The 21,546-nt window shown below is 43.5% G+C and overlaps 1 protein-coding gene across 1 annotated transcript in view; it reads left to right on the top strand.

The window, feature by feature from the left end:
* The first annotated feature begins 9,102 nt into the window (after positions 1-9,102).
* LOC120066766 (disintegrin and metalloproteinase domain-containing protein 10-like) overlaps positions 9,103-21,546 on the top strand; it is a 43,479-nt gene continuing 31,035 nt past the window's right edge. Inside the window, exons 1-4 of the mRNA XM_039018234.1 lie at positions 9,103-9,238; positions 13,117-13,270; positions 16,743-16,861; positions 20,126-20,284. Coding sequence (XP_038874162.1) covers positions 9,172-9,238; positions 13,117-13,270; positions 16,743-16,861; positions 20,126-20,284 — 499 coding nt within the window. The 5' untranslated portion in view covers positions 9,103-9,171. The remainder of the gene's footprint in view (positions 9,239-13,116; positions 13,271-16,742; positions 16,862-20,125; positions 20,285-21,546) is intronic.

The raw sequence follows: 21,546 nt of genomic DNA, 5'->3' as shown, positions 1-21,546 counted from the left end.
CTCCCTCCCTCATCCTCTCCTCCTCCCTCTCTCCCTCCCTCATACTCTCCCCCTCCCTCTCTCCCTCTCTCATCCTCTCCCCCTCCCTCTCTCTCATCCTGTCCCCCTCCCTCTCTCCCTCTCTCATCCTCTCCCCATATTTCTCCTGGTGGCTGCTGGGTGTTTTCTCCTGCTCTCTGTCCTCTGTCTCTTCAGAATCCTCCTCTGTGTATGTGGTCACATCCCGCTCTTCCTCTGTTTCCCCCATCTCATCTGGGAAATTCTTCTCTTTCTGCCCCTCGACCTCATCATTCCCCTTCTGCCCCTCCACCTCCTCCTCCCCCTTCTGCCCCGCCACCTCCTCCTGCCCCTTCTGCCCCTCCACTTCCTCCTGCCCCTCCACCTCCTCCTCCTCCTTCTGCCCCGCCACCTCCTCCTGCCCCTTCTGCCCCTCCACTTCCTCCTGCCCCTCCACCTCCTCCTCCTGCACCTCCACCTTCCCTTTCTCCCCCTTGTCTCCAGCCTTGGAGGCATGACATGGATTGTCACTGAATTGATGCTCAGAAGAGCTACAGGGATTTCTATATGTCTCTAGTCTTTCATTATACATAACCATTTCCTCAGACTCAGGTCCGTACAGTGACCTGGTGTATTTGCATTGTCCAGTGCTGCTCCCATCCCCCTCCAGGCTGTTCCCCTCCACACTACCCTCCACATAGGTACCATCCTGACCTTCTACATAGGTGTCATCCTTGGGGCAATAGGTACCATCCTCGCTTTCGACGTAGGTTCCGTCTTCGTGTTCTATGTAAGTTCTGTCTTCACATTCCATGTAGGTTCTGTCTTGGTGTTCTATGTAAGTTCTGTCTTCACATTCCATGTAGGTTCCGTCTTCGTGTTCTATGTAAGTTCTGTCTTCACATTCCACGTAGGTTCTGTCTTGGTGTGCTATGTAAGTTCTGTCTTCACATTCCATGTAGGTTCTGTCTTGGTGTTCCATGTAGGTTCCGTCTTGGTGTTCCACGTCGGTTCCATCCTCACTCTCCAGATAACTTCCATCCTGAGGCTCAGGATAGTGTTTGTAGTACCTCACTTTCATACCCTGGTCTTCCACCTGTAGTACCTGATCAATGTCTTGCTCCACACCCTCCACGTCCGAACCCACGTTGTCATACTCTGAGCAGCTGTCCTCCTCTTCCTCTTCCTCCTCCTCATCCGTGCTGTCAGGGAGGGTGGTGTCACCGGGCTGGTTCAGCGAGAGCTCAGAGGAGACACTAGCTGTAGCAGGGACAGGAAGAGGTGAACTGGAGGGACTAATCAGACACGGCTGGTTAGGACTGGCACTGGTAAGGACAGGTGGTGGTTTAACAGCCCTGGGATGTCTCTCCTGACTGGATGGGGAGTCAGAGGTGGGCCTGGTGCTGGGGCTGGTTGGACTCTCTCTGCAATGCTGCTGGGGCTGTCGGGCCTGGGCCTGGGCATCTGGCTGCCGAGGGTAGTTCTGGGCCTGAGTCAGGTGGCTGTAGGCTTGGTTTGGGTGGGCCTGTGTTGCACTAGCAGGGTCAGGGGCAGGTGCTGCAGGCCATGGGGTCCTCTCGTCATTGTTATTGTCCAGCTCCTCAATGCTGGTGCTCTGAGAGTGCTGAGGAGGGTCCTCACTCTTCAGACTCCGAGGCCCATTATGAGGTCCTTCAGTTGGGCCTTTGCTGCTCAGACTCTGGGGTCCTTCATCAGTAGGCTCCCCTGTGGATAAGGGGCCAGGGCCGAGCGGAGGGCCCTTACTCCTCAAACTCTGTGGTCTTTCTTTCTGAGGTCCTTCATTATGAGGTCCTTCATTAGACTCTTCTGTGGATCCTGTGGGACCAGGGCAGGGTGGAGGACTGGCGGCCAATATTCTCCTAATAGTCCCTGGCTTCTTCTCTATGAATCCAGCATGGCCAGGGCAGGACGGAGGGCTGGGCCCCAGGATTCTGGTGATCTTCTCTGGCTTCTTCCCATGAGCCATGGCTCAGGCTGGCCCATCAAATCCCCCACCACACTATCCTCAGTCCTAGAATAAGACCGCAATGAACCCATGGCCAAATTATTATCGGAATTGCATATCGGGTTTACAAGCTAAATCTATGCCTAGGATAGTTTACTGGTTCTATTTACATAGCTAGACCAAATAAGGGTGTACGGAAACGCATGCAATCCTCAAGTGAGCGAAATCAAAAGGTTTATTATTCTAAAACTGCGTCACTACACATCTGCGTTCAATAATACCCGCCAAAAACACACACATCTAAATGCGAACTGTCCCTGTCCATGGTGCTGAACCGTACAACGGATGAATGACGCTATTTGTAGTCGGCCTTTTTGTTGATCATTAAGACGTTGCAAATGCTGTTGCTAGTGCGGATCGTATAAGATCTCGTGTGAGATTCTTCCATTGAACATTGCAGATAATCAAAATGATAAACGATTACGCCAAACTTTTGCCGCAACTGCAGGGGTAGCGTTAGAAAGCTGTTATTTTGATCACAGGACAGGAAAACGCACGCATTCGTTCTATCTCAACCTATTTCTTAAATCGGATCCGGGTTTTCACGCACTCAGCATCTTTTGTCTGTCTCCCATAAAACGCAGATATGTTTTTTGTCATCCATTCTCCGAAAACCGCTAATCGTCACATTCAACCAGAGCGTTGTAAATTTATAGGCGACAAAACCAAACCGTTTACTTCTTGTAGGCATAATTAACAACGACCTTGATTTGATTGATTTCTCATTGAGACTGCACCACGCTGGTGGTGTGTTATAAGCTAATCAGGCTGGTGGAGTGTTATAAGCTAATCAGGCTGGTGGTGTGTTATAAGCTAATCAGGGTGGTGTGTGTGTGTGTGCCATGATTCTCTGTGCCATAGAACCAAATCTTTATGATAGAGACCTGAGATAGCGAGTTGCAAGCTGATCTGTTTCTATTAAAGTTTCCTAATCAAAATAATATAAGCTGATATCCGACTTACCAGCATTGACTGATGATAGGATCTTCGCTCCTTTTAAATTCTTGCCTGTGTCCCGATCAGAGATTTGCCTTAGAAAAAAAACCCGGGAATCTGGTGAATTTAGAAGAAAAGAGAAAGGGGCAAGCAGCCCTGGAACATGTGTAAGGAATACCCCAGGCAGGCATCTCTATTATCTCCTCAGCCTCTGTTTACCTCAGTACTGCGGGCAGCACCCAGGAAATGATCTGGTCCAGTGTTCCCCTACCCTGGTCCTCCAGTACCCCAACAGTGTTTCCCAACCCTCGTCCTCCAGTACCCCCAACAGTGTTTCCCTACCCTGGTCCTCCAGTATCCCCAACAGTGGTTCCCAACCCTGGTCCTCCAGTATCCCCAACAGTGTTTCCCAACCCTGGTCCTCCAGTACCCCCAACAGTGTTTCCCAACCCTGGTCCTCCAGTACCCCCAACAGTGTTTCCCAACCCTGGTCCTCCAGTATCCCCAGCAGTGTTTCCCAACCCTGGTCCTCCAGTATCCCCAACAGTGTTTCCCAACCCTGGTCCTCCAGTACCCCCAACAGTGTTTCCCTACCCTGGTCCTCCAGTAGCCCCAACAGTGTTCCCCAACCCTGGTCCTCCAGTAGCCCCAACAGTGTTTCCCAACCCTGGTCCTCCAGTACCCCCAACAGTGTTTCCCAACCCTGGTCCTCCAGTACCCCCAACAGTGTTTCCCTACCCTGGTCCTCCAGTAGCCCCAACAGTGTTCCCCAACCCTGGTCCTCCAGTAGCCCCAACAGTGTTTCCCAACCCTGGTCCTCCAGTACCCCCAACAGTGTTTCCCAACCCTGGTCCTCCAGTATCCCAACAGTGTTTCCCAACCCTGGTCCTCCAGTACCCCCAACAGTGTTTCCCAACCCTGGTCCTCCAGTACCCCCAACAGTGTTCCCCTACCCTGGTCCTCCAGTACCCCCAACAGTGTTTCCCAACCCTGGTCCTCCAGTACCCCCAACAGTGTTTCCCAACCCTGGTCCTCCAGTAGCCCCAACAGTGTTCCCCAACCCTGGTCCTCCAGTAGCCCCAACAGTGTTCCCCAACCCTGGTCCTCCAGTAGCCCCAACAGTGTTTCCCAACCCTGGTCCTCCAGTACCCCCAACAGTGTTTCCCAACCCTGGTCCTCCAGTATCCCCAACCCTGGTCCTCCAGTACCCCAACAGTGCACAATAATTGTGCTTGTCCAAAACACACCTGGTTCAACTTGTCAACAAATCATTAAACCCTCAGCTCAGTACTGGTGGGGGTACTGGAGGACCAGGGTTGGAAAACACTGTTGGGGATACTGGAGGACCAGGGTTGGGAAACACTGTTGGGGGTACTGGAGGACCAGGGTTGGGGCTACTGGAGGACCAGGGTTGGGAAACACTGTTGGGGGTACTGGAGGACCAGGGTTGGGAAACACTGTTGGGGCTACTGGAGGACCAGGGTTGGGGAACACTGTTGGGGCTACTGGAGGACCAGGGTTGGGAAACACTGTTGGGGGTACTGGAGGACCAGGGTTGGGAAACACTGTTGGGGCTACTGGAGGACCAGGGTTGGGGAACACTGTTGGGGCTACTGGAGGACCAGGGTAGGGAAACACTGTTGGGGGTACTGGAGGACCAGGGTAGGGAAACACTGTTGGGGACACTGGAGGACCAGGGTTGGGGATACACTGTTGGGGTACTGGAGGACCAGGGTTGGGAAACACTGTTGGGGGTACTGGAGGACCAGGGTAGGGAAACACTGTTGGGGATACTGGAGGACCAGGGTAGGGGAACACTGTTGGGGGTACTGGAGGACCAGGGTAGGGAAACACTGTTGGGGGTACTGGAGGACCAGGGTTGGGAAACACTGTTGGGGGTACTGGAGGACCAGGGTTGGGAAACACTGTTGGGGTACTGGAGGACCAGGGTTGGGAAACACTGTTGGGGGTACTGGAGGACCAGGGTAGGGAAACACTGTTGGGGATACTGGAGGACCAGGGTTGGGGAACACTGTTGGGGGTACTGGAGGACCAGGGTAGGGAAACACTGTTGGGGATACTGGAGGACCAGGGTTGGGAAACACTGTTGGGATACTGGAGGACCAGGGTTGGGAAACACTGTTGGGGATACTGGAGGACCAGGGTAGGGAAACACTGTTGGGGATACTGGAGGACCAGGGTTGGGAAACACTGTTGGGATACTGGAGGACCAGGGTAGGGAAACACTGTTGGGGATACTGGAGGACCAGGGTTGGGAAACACTGTTGGGATACTGGAGGACCAGGGTAGGGAAACACTGTTGGGGATACTGGAGGACCAGGGTTGGGAAACACTGGTCAGGGCCATCTGAAGTATCCATGAGACTGAACAGAATCAGAGTCAAAGTGAGAGTCCTATAGCAAACATTACGTTGATTTTTTTCTAGGGGTTAAACACATTTAATATCCAGATACTCAATTAGCCCATGCATTCTGTCTTGTTTTTGTATTTTAATTTGCATTTCTACAGAAGCGGTAGGCTACACCTCATAGGCCTATTATTTATGTCAATTAATAACAATGATTATTTTTTAAAGTGTTTTATGTTGAGTTATTATTTTGTGAAAGCACACATTGACCTCCATTTTCAACAATCTATGAAAATCCACCACAATCGACCGATGTGTAATCTATTAGCCTACTTTAGATATGCTCCTGACATCCTTTGCTCGATTGCTCTTGAACGCGAAACAGGCTGTTCTTGTAACAACAAAACCCCTGGCTACTCAACTAGCTTCGTTTAATCTAAACCTCATAATGATGTTATTAACTATAGCACAATGTAGAACCAGCATGACAGTTTCTCTGCCACTGTCTGACGCCTGCAAAGGAGAACTAGCTAGTCATCTCAGGTTGTTGGAGGTTAACCAGTGCAGTCGCACATTGCCCATTCCGAATGAAAGATCCGCGGCGAACGACACTGGTGACACTAGTAAGTGGATGAGCTATACTATTAAATGACTTATACCATTATGACGTCACTCTGACATTGTTCTAAAGAATATCTGGTACTAATGTATTCATGACAATGTTCATCGAGTATGTTTCTCTCACTGTCACACAGTACAGAAATATGTCTGAGTAGGAGGTGGGAACTGTCACTTTTGATTCTCTCTCTCACGTTACATATTGGTGGTGGACATACATTTTAGCCAGTTACTGTCTAGAGAGCGGCAGAATGGAGTATCAGCACCTGTTTTTCTAAGACAAAACGTGAAAACAACACCAACAACAGCACAACAGTTGAAACACCATGGCAGAGAATACTACTGCACTATTAGATATTACTGCACTGTCGGAGCAAGGAACACAAGCATTTCGCTACACCCGCAACATCTGCTAAATATGTGTATGTGACCAATACAATTTGATTTGACTTGGTAGAGGGAAGAGCAGTCGATTGATTTTTACCAGGGTCAATTAAACCACCATTTATTTCAAATAAAAGGCCCGCAGAGATCATTTAAAAAAAATATTAAAGCATCACTTATCTCATTTTTTCTCAGCAACATTGTTAGACCCTGACACAACTTTCTTAGGCAGGGATGCAAATTAATTTCCACCCTTTAGTGTATTCAGCCTCGATCACACCGACAGTGTTATTGCGTTTTGGTACACCAGAATCACATTCATTTCCAATGGAACACTGCGTATTTGTATTTATTATGGATCCCCATTGGCAGCAGCTACTCTAGCAAAATTAAGGCAGTTTATACCATTTTAAAAACATTACAATACATTCACAGATTTCACAACATACTGTTTGCCCTCAGGCCCCTACTCCACCACTACCACATATCTACAGTACAAACTCCATGTGTACGTGTGTGTAGTGCGTATGTCATCATGTGTGTGTATGCATGTGTCTGTGCCTATGTTTGTGTTGCTTCACAGTCCCCGCTGTTCCATAAGGTGTTTTTTTAATCCGTTTTTAAAATCAAATTTTACTGCTTGCTTCAGTTACTTGATGTGGAATAGAGTTCCATGTAGTCATGGCTCTATGTAGTACTGTGCGCCTCCCATAGTCTGTTCTGGACTTGGGGACTGTGAAGAGACCTCTTGTGGCATGTCTTGTGGGGTATGCATGGGTGTCTGATCTGTGTGCCAGTAGTTCAAACAGACAGCTCGGTGCATTCAACATGTCAATACCTCTCATAAATACAAGTAGTGATGAAGTCAATCTCTCCTCCACTTTGAGCCAGGAGAGATTGACATGCATATTATTAAAATTAGCTCTCTGTGTACATCCAAGGGCCAGCCATGCTGCCCTGTTCTGAGCCAATTGCAATTTTCCTGAGTCCCTTTTTGTGGCACCTGACCACACGACTGAACATTAGTCCAGGTGAGACAAAACTAGGGCCTGTAGGACCTGCCTTGTTGATTGTGCTGTTAAGAAAGTAGAGTAGCACTTTATTATGGACAGACTTCTCCCTATTTTAGCTGCTGTTGTATCAATATGTTTTGACCATGACAGTTTACAATCTAGTGCTACTCCAAGTAGTTTAGTCTCCTCAACTTGCTCAATTTCCACATTATTTATTCCAAGATTTAGTTGAGGTTTAGGGTTTAGTGAATGATTTGTCCCAAATAGAATGCTTTTAGTTTTAGAAATATTTAGGACTAACTTATTAATTGCCACCCACCCACTCTGAAACTAACTGCAGCTCTTTATTAAGTGTTGCAGTCATTTCAGTCGCTGTAGTAGCTGACGTGTATAGTGTTGAGTCATCCTTTCCTCAAAGCCAGTGACATGTCGTTAGCAAAGATTGAGAAAAGTAAGGGGCCTAGACAGCTACCCTGGGGAATTCCTGATTCTACTGAATTATGTTGGAGAGGCTTCCATTAAAGAACACCCTCTGGGTTCTATTAGACAGGTAACTCTTTATCCACAATATAGCAGGGGGTGTAAAGCCATAACACATAGGTTTTTCCAGCAGCAGGCTATGATCGATTATGTCAAAAGCCGCTCTGAAGTCTAACAAAACTTAGCAACAGGCTGTCTCAGAAGCAGCAGATCTACTATTCTATTCTATTATTTCAGCTGGTAGAGGTGAAGGGCCCTAGCGATCTGGTGGGATAAACTGGGGGTCGGTGTAAAGGTGTGTCACATGGCAGTGACCGGGGCCAGAGGGGCTCGGCTGGAATAAGAAGACCCTTTTAACACTACTAAACTGAGCTGCGCTGAGCTGTACTGTGTGATCATGCATCCATTTGTACCATTTACACTACTGAGCTGAGCTTTACTAGACTAGCCTGGTGGCCAGACGAGCTGCAGAGACTGGGAGCTGACATAGAGGTGTGTCACATCACTGCCATCGAGGCTTGAATAGGACTGATGAGCTTGGCAAACACCTGCCTTGACCTTTGACCGTCTCACTGAAGTACACACTCAGGGTCACAATTTAATGAAACTGACTTTAAACAGTTATCACTTTAGAGTTTGTTGTAGGACAGACAGGGAGAGAAGAAGAAAAAAAAGACATGATGAACTCAGTGTTTCCCCTATATTAATTTAGCAGCGGCGCACCGAATTGAGGCTCCTAATGTTTTGTTTACTCAGTGTATATATTTGTACTTATTTTTATTCTGCAGAGACGGTCTTTTAAGCTGAGAGTGACAAGTTACAACATCAGATCGCCAGAGAATCCACGAAGGTAACTAGCTAACTAGCTTGTAATCCTGGAAGTATAGCCCCCCCGATGAGCTTTAATGACTGGATTTTATACTATAACTGCGTCCAATATGTAAATAAAATAAAAACTCTTCTAACTCTGGTTGAATGTGAAAAGTATTTTAACTTTGTTAAGTGTCTGATGATCCCGAAAAAAAAGAGGCGTTTTGACCTATTTAGTCAGCAATGAGTAGAATAATGCTCTGAACATCGCATTATGTACTTACATCATACTTTTTGAAACCTTACCTAATACACTATCTGCTACAATGTATCACTCCATGATGATGGGGAAGAGAGACTCCTCATCCCTAGGTCTGCGTCTGACGTCAGGGCGTGAAACAGAGAGAGAGAGAGAGAGAGAGAGAGAGAGAGAGGCGGGAGGCGAGGAAGAGGAGAGAGAGAGGAAGCTGCGATAAACATTGTCACAGAGTGAGTCTAAAGTAGGACAATAAAGGGATCACGGTATCAATGCTCGAACAATGGACTTAGCAGATATGATTCTCGTCAAATTCCTCTGTTTCATCTACTTAATAAATTACACCCAAGGTGAGTGGGAGCATTTGTATGTATTCTGTAGAGCGAAGGAATAACGGGCTCCATCCAAGAAGGGAAGAGTATCCAAGACAGCATTCGAGCGAATGGCTAGCAGGCTAGGCTAGCTAAGAAAACTAACATAACGGACCAAGGCCTGGTCGTTGTGAAGATATCGCTTGTCCTTTTGACAAACCACCAAGCTATATAGTTGTCGAAATATATTTTATTTTAAGCTTGGCAGAGGCTAGTTTCTTTTAAAACGATGATTTACCATGATGGTTATGTGAAGGCTAACGCTAGCTAGCTCGCCGAGGTGCCATTGTTATGAGAATATGAAGAAGGATTCTGTTGTCATTTGGCACGAACGACCAACACGATTTGGGCCATCTGATTTTTCTTGCAATATTATGGAGTGTTTTCGGTAATATTGTTTATGCACCACGTCAATACTAAAAATGTGCAATTATGGGCTGTCCCACTTTCTGTCAACATTAGCTAGTTAGCCCGCTAATTTAGCATCAGTTTAACAGCAACAATTAGCTAGTTAGCCATATTGCTTGATAATTAACGTACCTAGATAGCTATGCCTTTTGACATCTTGTTATTTTTGCATTTTTTTGGCCCAAAGTCAATGGATCTCGAGAGAGAACATATTCGATCTATGTTAACTTACTTACTAGCTAGCACCCTAGGGGGATCCTAGGGGGATCCTAGGGTATCAGGTAGTCTAGTGGTTAGAGCGTTGGGCCAGTAACTGAAAGGTTGAAGGATCGAATCCCCGAGTTGACAAGGTAAAAATCTGTCGTTCTGCACCTGAACAAGTTAACCCACTGTTCCTAGGCCGTCATTGTAAATAAGAATTTGTTCTTTAAGTGACTTGCCTAGTTAAATAAAAGTTAAATTCAAAATAGTAAAAAAAAAAAAAAATCTGCAGACTAAAGTAACAATGTAACGTTAGCTAACAATATATGTTGTAACTATTCGATGGACACAGTAGAAAGATACAATAGTATTCATGTGAATCCAACAATTTCCTGATTTTCATTGACAAGTTCTGATCAAGAAATCTACAGAGGCAACTCACTGTATTTTTTCAATGAGATGTCGTTCTTGTTCACACGACGCTGCTGCACCCACTGCATCATCCTTGCATCAGTTAGAAATCCCCTCCATGGGGACTAATTGCTCAAAGAAGTGATTTAACAGCTTTGATTGAATGTTGTGTTTCATGGTTCACATAGTACTACCTAATGTATAGCCTGAGATGCATTCTTAAGGAGCCTTACCTCTACTCCTTAAAGGTCCTAGCATTTTTATTTGATATCTTCGGAGGTAAGACTGGCGCCAGTAGCCAAAACAGACAAGTACTCAATCTAAACGTGAATTGATTCTAAATAACGATACAATTCTGGATACATGAAACCCTTTTTAATTTCATATAATGCAAAATGTACTGTACACCAGTGGCGGCAGGTGGGATGAGCTATAGGAAGATGGGCTCATAGTGACGGCTTAAATGGAACACGGTATCAAACATATGGAAACCACATTCGACTTATTTCTTTAATTCCACTCCAGCCATTTACAATGAGCCCGTCCTCCTATAGCTCCTCCCACCAGCCTCCACTGCTTTACACTTTTTTTAACAGGCTTTATCGCAGTTTCAGCCGACAGTATTTTTATTTTTTTTACAGTGACAACACGTTTTTCTGTGAGCCTTCTTCCGTTACAGACAGGTGTTCAGAGCATGCTAGATAGCTAATTAGTAAAGGTGGTCCCTCTGTGGTCCGTCTGTCTGTTCCTGTAAACACGTGCTGTAACATGGAGATATGGCCGTGTGGGAACACTAACCCTATAAAGGTGTGTATCAATGTGACCTTTTTTTTGTTTTGTTTTTTTAGAAGATGATTTCTCGCTGATATGAAAGATACGGTCCTTATGCTTACAAAACTGTACCGTGTGGCTCTTAACAAAACTCCTCGCACAGAAGACGCCTTCGTCCAAAGACTCTTTTATGTGACGTAATGGAACTGGGAGTCATGATCTCAAGGGCGACCCCCATTCATAGAGGTCAACTACCTTTTAGCGCCAACCGTTATTGATGAAGGTATCTTCTTCCCTGGGGGGGGGGGACTTTGGTTCAGATCCCCAACGCTCAGTTGGAAACATAAGGCACATATCTTGAATATCAGCGAGAAATCATTTTCACACACAAAAAAAAAAAACTACACAATTTTAGAGGGAAGGTGTTCTCACACTGCCATCTCCATGTTACAGTGCGTGTTTACAGAAAACAAGAGGCGACCACCTGTGCTAACTAGTAGGGATGTGCATCTTTCCCTTTCAAGATGATTCGATACGTGTATAGATATACATGGGCTCCGATACAGGAACGATACGTTTTAGTTTGAAAGGATTCGGTTTGATTAGCTGTATAGTATTTAGCCTACCTACCTGAATGAAATCATGAGCTGAAACAGATAGTACAGTAGCTGGGAGCAGGCACAGGATTTAACACCTGCTCCTGTTAGTGATATCAGACTTGAGTTCAAATACTATTTTTAAATATTTCAAATACTTTGTGTCCTCTAGCTCGCCTGAGGTGGTAGATGGACATTGTTTGCCGTTTTGGGACTATTCTATTGGTCCATTAAGGCAGGCAATCTCAACCAAGCACAGATACAGTATTTGGAATTATTTCAAATAGTGTTTGAAGCCAGGTCTGAGTGATACTAATTCAGTTCTAATCCATTAGGCCTTATGTTAAAGCCTTATTATGCGATCCGGGTGGTTTTATTTCTAGGGTTGAGAGTGAGATTGCTGTGACCTTTTTGCCTAGCCAGGCCTTTTACAGATGGAGATATATAAATAGACCTACATTCTGTTTCTATAATAGATTCTAGTTCTATAATAGATTCTAGTTCTGTAATAGATTGTATTTCTATATTAAATTGTATTTCTATATTAGATTCTGTTTCTATAATATATTCTGTTTCTATAATATATACTAGTTCTATAATAGATTCTAGTTCTGTATTAGATTGTATTTCTATAATATATTCTGTTTCTATAATATATTCTGTTTCAATAATATATTCTATTTCTATATTAGATTCTGTTTCTATAATAGATTCTGGTTCTATAATAGATTGTATTTCTATAATAGATTGTATTTCTTTAATAGATTGTATTTCTATGGATGTAGACTAGGCTATATGCTCAGTGAACTACCACTCCTTTGTAGGACTATCACTTATTTTGCTCGTTTTAGTCATTTTGAGGGGGGGAAATCCAGACGTTACGGTGGCCTCCACAAGTCAGGACTCCTATGTAATTACACACAGAATGTTCCCATGTACGGACTAAGTAGGCTAGAGTAATGTGTTTCCAGGCCTGGGTAGAATAATGTGGGGATCATGAATGTTATGATGGTGCTATCATGGTATCGTTATAGGCTACTATCTTTTATATATGGTTCGTTGATATAGTTAGGCCTAGAAGAGGAAGAAGATTAAACATGTGATATAATTAAGCAATAAGGCCCGAGGAGGTGTGGTATATGGACAATATACCACGGCTAAGGGTTGTTCTTAGGCAAGACGCAACGCGGAGTGCCTGGACACAGCCCTTAGCCGTGGCATATTGGCCATATACCACAAACCCCCGAGGTGTCTTAATGGTATTATAAACTGGTTACCAATGTAATTAGAGCAGTTCAAATAAATGGTTTGATATACCATGGCTGTTAGCCAATCAGCATTCAGGGCTCGAACCACCCAGTTTCTAATTGTAGGTAATATTCAGTTTACACAGCCTGTGGTTTGAAGAGGAGTGCAGTGTGATTTTTTTTGTTCTCGTGGTCTTAAGTTCCTGTCTTGTCATCTTCACAGGTTACCATTATGGGAACCCCCTGAACAAGTATGTGCATCACTATGAGGGTCTCTCCTATAACACCTATGAGATACATGACAAGCACCTGAGAGCCAAGAGGGCCCTCCACCACCAAGACAAGTTTCTCCATTTAGACTTCCATGCACACGGAAGGTAGGCCTACGTCTCCCAGACCTTTTTTTTACTCTGTGTGTCTCTCTGTGTGTCTCTGTGTGTGTCTCTGTGTGTGTCTCTGTGTGTGTCTCTGTGTGTGTCTCTGTGTGTGTCTCTGTGTGTGTCTCTCTCTGTGTGTCTCTCTCTGTGTGTCTCTCTCTGTGTGTCTCTCTCTGTGTGTCTCTCTGTGTGTGTCTGTCAGTTTGTGATAGTTTCTTTTGTTAAATATTCAAAGTAAAGCAGCAGGTGTAAACCTTATAAGTTCATGATTCATCTTGTTCATTATTGTATTTTTTTTCGGGGGGGTACTTTCAATGTAAACTTAAACGGCTAAAACCATAGATAAAGTATTTAGAAAAGATAATAGACCTATATAATATTAACTTTTGAGAACTAACAATCACCAAAATTAAAGTTATAGTCAAAGATAATTGAAAAATTGCCAACACAATGAATTTAGCAGTATTGGTTAGGACAGTGACGATACCAGTATCGCAATATCTTAGCTCCATGCCATGAAATGTAGAATTGCAGCAAATTTGTTTTAAAACTGCAAAATTCTCTCAGCTGCATGGCAAACTGTGTAGAATTGCAATAAGACCATCTGGCTGTTAGTCAGATTTATTTGAAATTATTTAAAATACTTAATCTGTGCTTGATTGAGCTTGCCTGGCTTAATGGATCATAAAAAATCCAGTAGGGAGTTGGAGGCTATTGGCCACTCCCCTTTGCGATATTACAGAGGATTTGAATAAAGTTCAGCTTTGCCCATCTTCCTCACCCATGCTTGCATCGCTCAACGGTCCCCCCGACCACTCTGCTTCTCTTGTTTTCTTTCCGTTGAAAGTGAATGGCTTCCGATGTTTCGCTGGATGATGGCAGTTCCTAGTGTAAAACAGGTGGGAGAACTCCGTGTTCTGGCTTGGAATTTATTTAGCTTGGAACAAGATCTGTTTGTGTTGTCTTGCCAACTACTATGGTCACTTTATTTAAAAAAAAAAAAAATTGGGGGGAGTAGATCAGCTTTTATATTGCAGATTGAGGGTCCTATCAATGTAATTATCTGCATCATTTCCAATCCCCCATATATTATTTTGTAAATATATATATATATTCTTTTAAAAATATATATTTTCCTTCTTTATTATTTTCCCCTAACCCTTCCACCCCTCCCCTAATTGGAGTAAACTAAAGGACAACAACACTTAGGCTATGGTCATTGTTGACAAGACTGCACAAACAGATTTGGGACCAGGCTAGAATTGATTAAGGCTTGTGGGATAATTCTATTGACACAGATTAAGATCTCTTTTATAAAACGTGTCGTTTCGATCCTGAATGCTGATTGGTTGATAGTTATAGCGCCACAATCCCGGCATTCCACGTGGACATGCCTGGTAACAGTTCCATTAGATTTATCAATGTGCATCCAATGTCCCGCAGCCCAGCCAGGCATTTATAAATCTAATCTCCCCTGAATTATTATTATTATTATTTCGTTTTTTCACCCTGTCAATTAGGTTCGTATTGTGGCGTAAATACAATGTCGTTGATTCAGCCTCAGGGTTTAAGGCTGTGATAGAAGAAAATAAACATTTTAAAAGCGACAAATTGAAATCGCTGAGCGGTTTCCTTCCTCTCCGGCAACTAAGTTAGGAAGGACGCCTGTATCTTTGTAGTGACTGGGTGTATTGATTGTGTAATTAATAACTTCACCATGCTCAAAGGGATTCGTTGTCTGCTTTTTATACTTATTGACTCAAGACATTTCAGATTTCCATTTTTTTTTAAATTAATTAGTAAAATATTAAATAATGAAAAACATAATTCCACGTTGACATTATTGTGTGTAGACCAGTGACGACAAAAAAATCTAAATGTAATCCATTTTAAATTCAGGCTGTAACACAACAAAATGTGGAAAAAGTCAAAGGGGTTTGAATACTTCCTGAAGGAACTGTATTTCTCACTAGGAACACAATTTGAACCAGGCGCTCTAGACTAGAACGTCCACGAGGACGCGGTGCTTTCGACTAAAAGATTTGACATCCACTGTTTTGATTCGCAACTTTAGAATTAACAGCTGGCTTTTGACCCGGACTATATCGTCTGGTGGGAAGTACGAAATAAAACACATTTACTCAGTAAAATAAAGTTTTAATCGAAAACATGTTGTTAATCCTTTTTTTTTTCAATGTTTATGTTGGCAACTGTTTTCTAAAAGCAATAAGACCCTCGAAGCCAGGGGTTATGGTGATCACTCCCTCCTAAGGGTTTTTCCCAGCTCTTTTGGTTTCACCTCGGCCCTAAGAACAGCCCCCTTGGTCGGCTGTTATCACACGATAATCCCCCGGGTTCTCATTCCATATTGCTTAAGTATTCGTCAATTGTACACATGGTCGAACCGAAATGTACCTTCCGCTTTATCCCCTACCCCTCCGAATGACACGAATACACGTACAAGTTGGAGATGTGTCTGTCCCTGTGCTATGTACACCTCATTTGGAGATTCATTTTGGGGAGAAGTCACTGATGTTGACCAACTCAAAATTCTCTCCTTTTTACTGTTAGTGTTTGAGGAGCTAACCAGAACGTAATGAATTTCGTTCTTCAATTATTTACAGTGCTACTTTTTGAGTTTTTTTTTCTCCCCTCCAACATCGTTTAATATGCAGGGAAGCCGCACCGTTTTTTAAGGTGACCTCATTTTGCTGTTTGAGTTGGAAATAATATTCACTGCCCTTGTACGGTCAAAAAATAGATTTTTTAATTTTATTTTCTGCTGGGCCAATACCCTTGTCTTTTATCCCTCTCCCTCTCCCTTTCTTTTTCATTTTCATTCTTCTCCCCTGAGTCGTGTGAAACACAGGTCTAGTTCCATCCAGAGTTGTATAATATTCTTATGGATTTATTTGACCTTTTTGATTTATGTTATCAGGGTAGGACCTATGTTATTATAAACACCAACACTATAATAACAACCTGAATCACCGTGTTGCCATGTTCAGACTATAGAAATACATTCTATAGAATGGAAATTCTATAGTTTATATTTCCGTGATTCAGAGACTCACTCTCTCAGGTCTGAAGGCACCAGGTTTTAGTGCCGCGTGTTAATAACATAGTACAGGGTGACAGGAGAAAAGGGGGTTTGAGATGAGACTCTTATCACGAGCCATTGAAACACCATATAACTGAAACGTTGAATATCAGTGGGTGTATTCAGAATTTAATTGTTGTCCTCCACATTTTTGTTGTTGTTGCTCTATATCGTAATAGAACCTATGAAGGTTGTTCCAGACAGCTACTGGGGATTCTCATAAATTAAACTAAACATCATATATATCTATATATCAGGTGATTGTTTATTCAATATGTCAATGTGTTTGTATCTGTCCCTCCTCAAATAAGTCCATACAGAAAGGTGGCATGAATGACTTGGTACTAAACCTCCTCTGTTTCCGTCCGTCAGACACTTCAACCTGAGGATGAGGAGAGACACCAGTCTCTTTGCGGAGGACCTGAAGGTTTCCGTAGGAGGCCAGGAGGTGATCTATGACACCTCTCACATTTACACAGGAGAAATATATGGTGAGACTGGAGGACGCTTCACCTCATATGTCTGGTTCTGTGTTCCTTCTATGTGTTTTATATCTAACCCTGGCCTGTATGCTACATTTAATGTTCCTTCTATGTGTTTTATATCTAACCCTGGCCTGTATGCTACATTTAATGTTCCTTCTATGTGTTTTATATCTAACCCTGGCCTGTATGCTACATTTAATGTTCCTTCTATGTGTTTTATATCTAACCCTGGCCTGTATGCTACATTTAATGTTCCTTCTATGTGTTATACATATTGCTTTGCTTGATGTATTTGTTGGTCTCTACCTTCTTGCCCTTTGTGCTGTTTTCTGTACCCAATAATGTTTTACCATGTTTTGTGCTGCTACCATGTTGTGTTGCTACCATGTTGTGTTGCTACCATGCTGTGTTGTTATGTTGTGTTGCTACCATGTTGTGTTGCTACCATGTTGTGTTGCTACCATGCTGTGTTGTTATGTTGTGTTGCTACCATGTTGTTGTCATGTTGTGTTGCTACCATGCTGTGTTGTTGTGTTGTGTTTCTACCATGTTGTTGTCATGTTGTGTTGCTACCATGTTGTTGTCATGTTGTGTTGCTACCATGCTGTGTTGTTGTGTTGTGTTGCTACCATGTTGTTGTCATGTTGTGTTGCTACCATGCTGTTGTCATGTTGTGCTGCAGCCACGTTGTTGTCATGTTGTGTTGCTACCATGCTGTTGTCATGTTGTGTTGCTACCATGCTGTGTTGTTGTGTTGCTACCATGTTGTTGTCATGTTGTGTTGCTACCATGTTGTGTTGCTACCATGTTGTGTTGCTACCATGCTGTGTTGTTATGTTGTGTTGCTACCATGTTGTTGTCATGTTGTGTTGCTACCATGTTGTTGTCATGTTGTGTTGCTACCATGTTGTTGTCATGTTGTGTTGCTACCATGCTGTGTTGTTGTGTTGCTACCATGTTGTTGTCATGTTGTGTTGCTACCATGTTGTTGTCATGTTGTGTTGCTACCATGCTGTGTTGTTGTGTTGCTACCATGTTGTTGTCATGTTGTGTTGCTACCATGCTGTGTTGTTGTGTTGCTACCATGTTGTTGTCATGTTGTGTTGCTACCATGTTGTGTTGCTACCATGTTGTGTTGCTACCATGCTGTGTTGTTATGTTGTGTTGCTACCATGTTGTTGTCATGTTGTGTTGCTACCATGTTGTTGTCATGTTGTGTTGCTACCATGCTGTGTTGTTGTGTTGCTACCATGTTGTTGTCATGTTGTGTTGCTACCATGCTGTGTTGTTGTGTTGCTACCATGTTGTTGTCATGTTGTGTTGCTACCATGTTGTTGTCATGTTGTGTTGCTACCATGCTGTGTTGTTGTGTTGCTACCATGTTGTTGTCATGTTGTGTTGCTACCATGCTGTGTTGTTGTGTTGCTACCATGTTGTTGTCATGTTGTGTTGCTACCATGTTGTTGTCATGTTGTGTTGCTACCATGTTGTTGTCATGTTGTGTTGCTACCATGCTGTGTTGTTGTGTTCCTACCATGTTGTTGTCATGTTGTGTTGCTACCATGTTGTTGTCATGTTGTGTTGCTACCATGCTGTGTTGTTGTGTTGCTACCATGTTGTTGTCATGTTGTGTTGCTACCATGCTGTGTTGTTGTCTTAGGTCGCTCTTTATATAGTGTTGTGTTGCCTCTTCATGATGTGTGTTTTATATATATATATTATCCCACCCCCCGTCCCCGCAGGAGGCCTTTTGGTAGGCCGTCATTGTGAATAAGAATTTGTTCTTAACTGACTTGCCTAGTTAAATAAAGGTTAAAATAAAAATAATACAAAAAATATATCTAACCCTGGCCTGTATGCTACATTTAATGTTCCTTCTATGTGTTATATATCTAACCCTGGCCTGTATGCTACATTTAATGTTCCTTCTATGTGTTATATATCTAACCCTGGCCTGTATGCTACATTTAATGTTCCTTCTATGTGTTATATATCTAACCCTGGCCTGTATGCTACATTTAATGTTCCTTCTATGTGTTTTATATCTAACCCTGGCCTGTATGCTACATTTAATGTTCCTTCTATGTGTTTTATATCTAACCCTGGCCTGTATGCTACATTTAATGTTCCTTCTATATGTTATATATCTAATCCTGGCCTGTATGCTACATTTAATGTTCCTTCTATGTGTTATATATCTAACCCTGGCCTGTATGCTACATTTAATGTTCCTTCTATGTGTTATATATCTAACCCTGGCCTGTATGCTACATTTAATGTTCCTTCTATGTGTTATATATCTAACCCTGGCTTGTATGCTACATTAATGTTCCTTCTATATGTTATATATCTAACCCTGGCTTGTATGCTACATTTAATGTTCCTTCTATGTGTTATATATCTAACCCTGGCCTGTATGCTACATTTAATGTTCCTTCTATGTGTTATATATCTAACCCTGGCTTGTATGCTACATTAATGTTCCTTCTATGTGTTATATATCTAACCCTGGCTTGTATGCTATATTTTAATGTTCCTTCTATGTGTTATATATCTAACCCTGGCTTGTATGCTACATTTTAATGTTCCTTCTATGTGTTATATATCTAACCCTGGCCTGTATGCTACATTTAATGTTCCTTCTATGTTTAATATATCTAACCCTGGCTTGTATGCTACATTTAATGTTCCTTCTATGTGTTATATATCTAACCCTGGCCTGTATGCTACATTAATGTTCCTTCTATGTGTTATATATCTAACCCTGGCTTGTATGCTACATTAATGTTCCTTCTATATGTTATATATCTAACCCTGGCCTGTATGCTACATTTAATGTTCCTTCTATATGTTATATATCTAACCCTGGCTTGTATGCTACATTAATGTTCCTTCTATATGTTATATATCTAACCCTGGCCTGTATGCTACATTTAATGTTCCTTCTATATGTTATATATCTAACCCTGGCTTGTATGCTACATTTAATGTTCCTTCTATGTGTTATATATCTAACCCTGGCTTTTATGCTACATTAATGTTCCTTCTATGTGTTATATATCTAACCCTGGCCTGTATGCTACATTAATGGACAGGTCCAGGTAGTCCCTCTCTGTCTGCTTCTTCTATTGGGGGTCTATTGTATACTGGCCTCCACTCCAGCTGTTCTAGGGGTTTTGCAGATGAAGCTTGGTTCTGGATTGAAAATAGGGTGTTGAGGTCTGGTATCACAAGACTAAATGACTACGCCCCTGCTTTCTCTATCTCCAGGTGAAAAGGGCACACTGAGCCATGGTTCGGTGGTGGATGGCAAGTTCGAGGGCTTCATCCAGACGTACCAGGGGAAGTTCTACGTAGAGCCAGCGGAGAGATACCTGAAGGACCGGGACGTTCCCTTCCACTCTGTTATCTACCACGAGGACGACATCAGTGAGTACTGGGGGGGGGTCAAAGACCTACCCTTCCACTCTGTTATCTACCACGAGGATGACATCAGTGAGTACTGTGGGGGGGGGGGGGGGGGGGTCAAAGACCTATCCTTCCACTCTTTACACCCAATCCTCTACTGCTTCTGTCCCCATACAAACACACAGGCTTTGGTGTACCCTTTTCCCTTCCACTCTTTACACCCAATCCTCTACTGCTTCTGTCCCCATACAAACACACAGGCTTTGGTGTACCCTTTTCCCTTCCACTCTTTACACCCAATCCTCTACTGCTTCTGTCCCCATACAAACACACAGGCTTTGGTGTACCCTTTTCCCTTCCACTCTTTACACCCAATCCTCTACTGCTTCTGTCCCCATACAAACACACAGGCTTTGGTGTACCCTTTTCCCTTCCACTCTTTACACCCAATCCTCTACTGCTTCTGTCCCCATACAAACACACAGGCTTTGGTGTACCCTTTTCCCTTCCACTCTTTACACCCAATCCTCTACTGCTTCTGTCCCCATACTAACACACAGGCTTTGGTGTACCCTTTTCCCTTCCACTCTTTACACCCAATCCTCTACTGCTTCTGTCCCCATACAAACACACAGGCTTTGGTGTACCCTTTTCCCTTCCACTCTTTACACCCAATCCTCTACTGCTTCTGTCCCCATACAAACACACAGGCTTTGGTGTACCCTTTTCCCTTCCACTCTTTACACCCAATCCTCTACTGCTTCTGTCCCCATACAAACACACAGGCTTTGGTGTACCCTTTTGTCATATTTTAATTGTGTGAGTGCATGCTTATTCCTGTTCCATCTGGAGGATAGAGACAGGCTCAGTGCTGGCCCCTAGGGAGAGGAGACACTCATTAGCTGAGTGACTGGGTGTATTAAAAAAGCCCTCTCAATCTGATTGGCCTTCAGGCCCGTCAATCAACCGCTGATGCCGACCAATCAACTCCAACTCAGCTGTTCCACTGTTCATACCGGACCTTATTCCTTTGTTCCATGGGCTATCAAAACGCAGCAGTGAGACATTCGAGGTGCGGTCCTGGTGACTCCCCTCCGTTCTATTGGCTAATGTCCAGTCACTGGAGAATAAGATGGATGAGCTTTGTTCCAGAGTCTCTGATCAGAGAGACTTGAAAAGCTATAATATTCAATGTCTTACTGAAACGAGGCTGGATCGGACTGGAGCTTCGGGGAAAACGAAAGGACAGTGAGTGTTTTTTTTCTTTTTCTTCTTCTCATAAA

The sequence above is a fragment of the Salvelinus namaycush genome, chromosome 21 (genome assembly GCF_016432855.1).
Source record: "Salvelinus namaycush isolate Seneca chromosome 21, SaNama_1.0, whole genome shotgun sequence".
NCBI classification, from domain to species: domain Eukaryota; kingdom Metazoa; phylum Chordata; class Actinopteri; order Salmoniformes; family Salmonidae; genus Salvelinus; species Salvelinus namaycush.
This window is presented reverse-complemented; position numbering and strand designations above follow the sequence as displayed.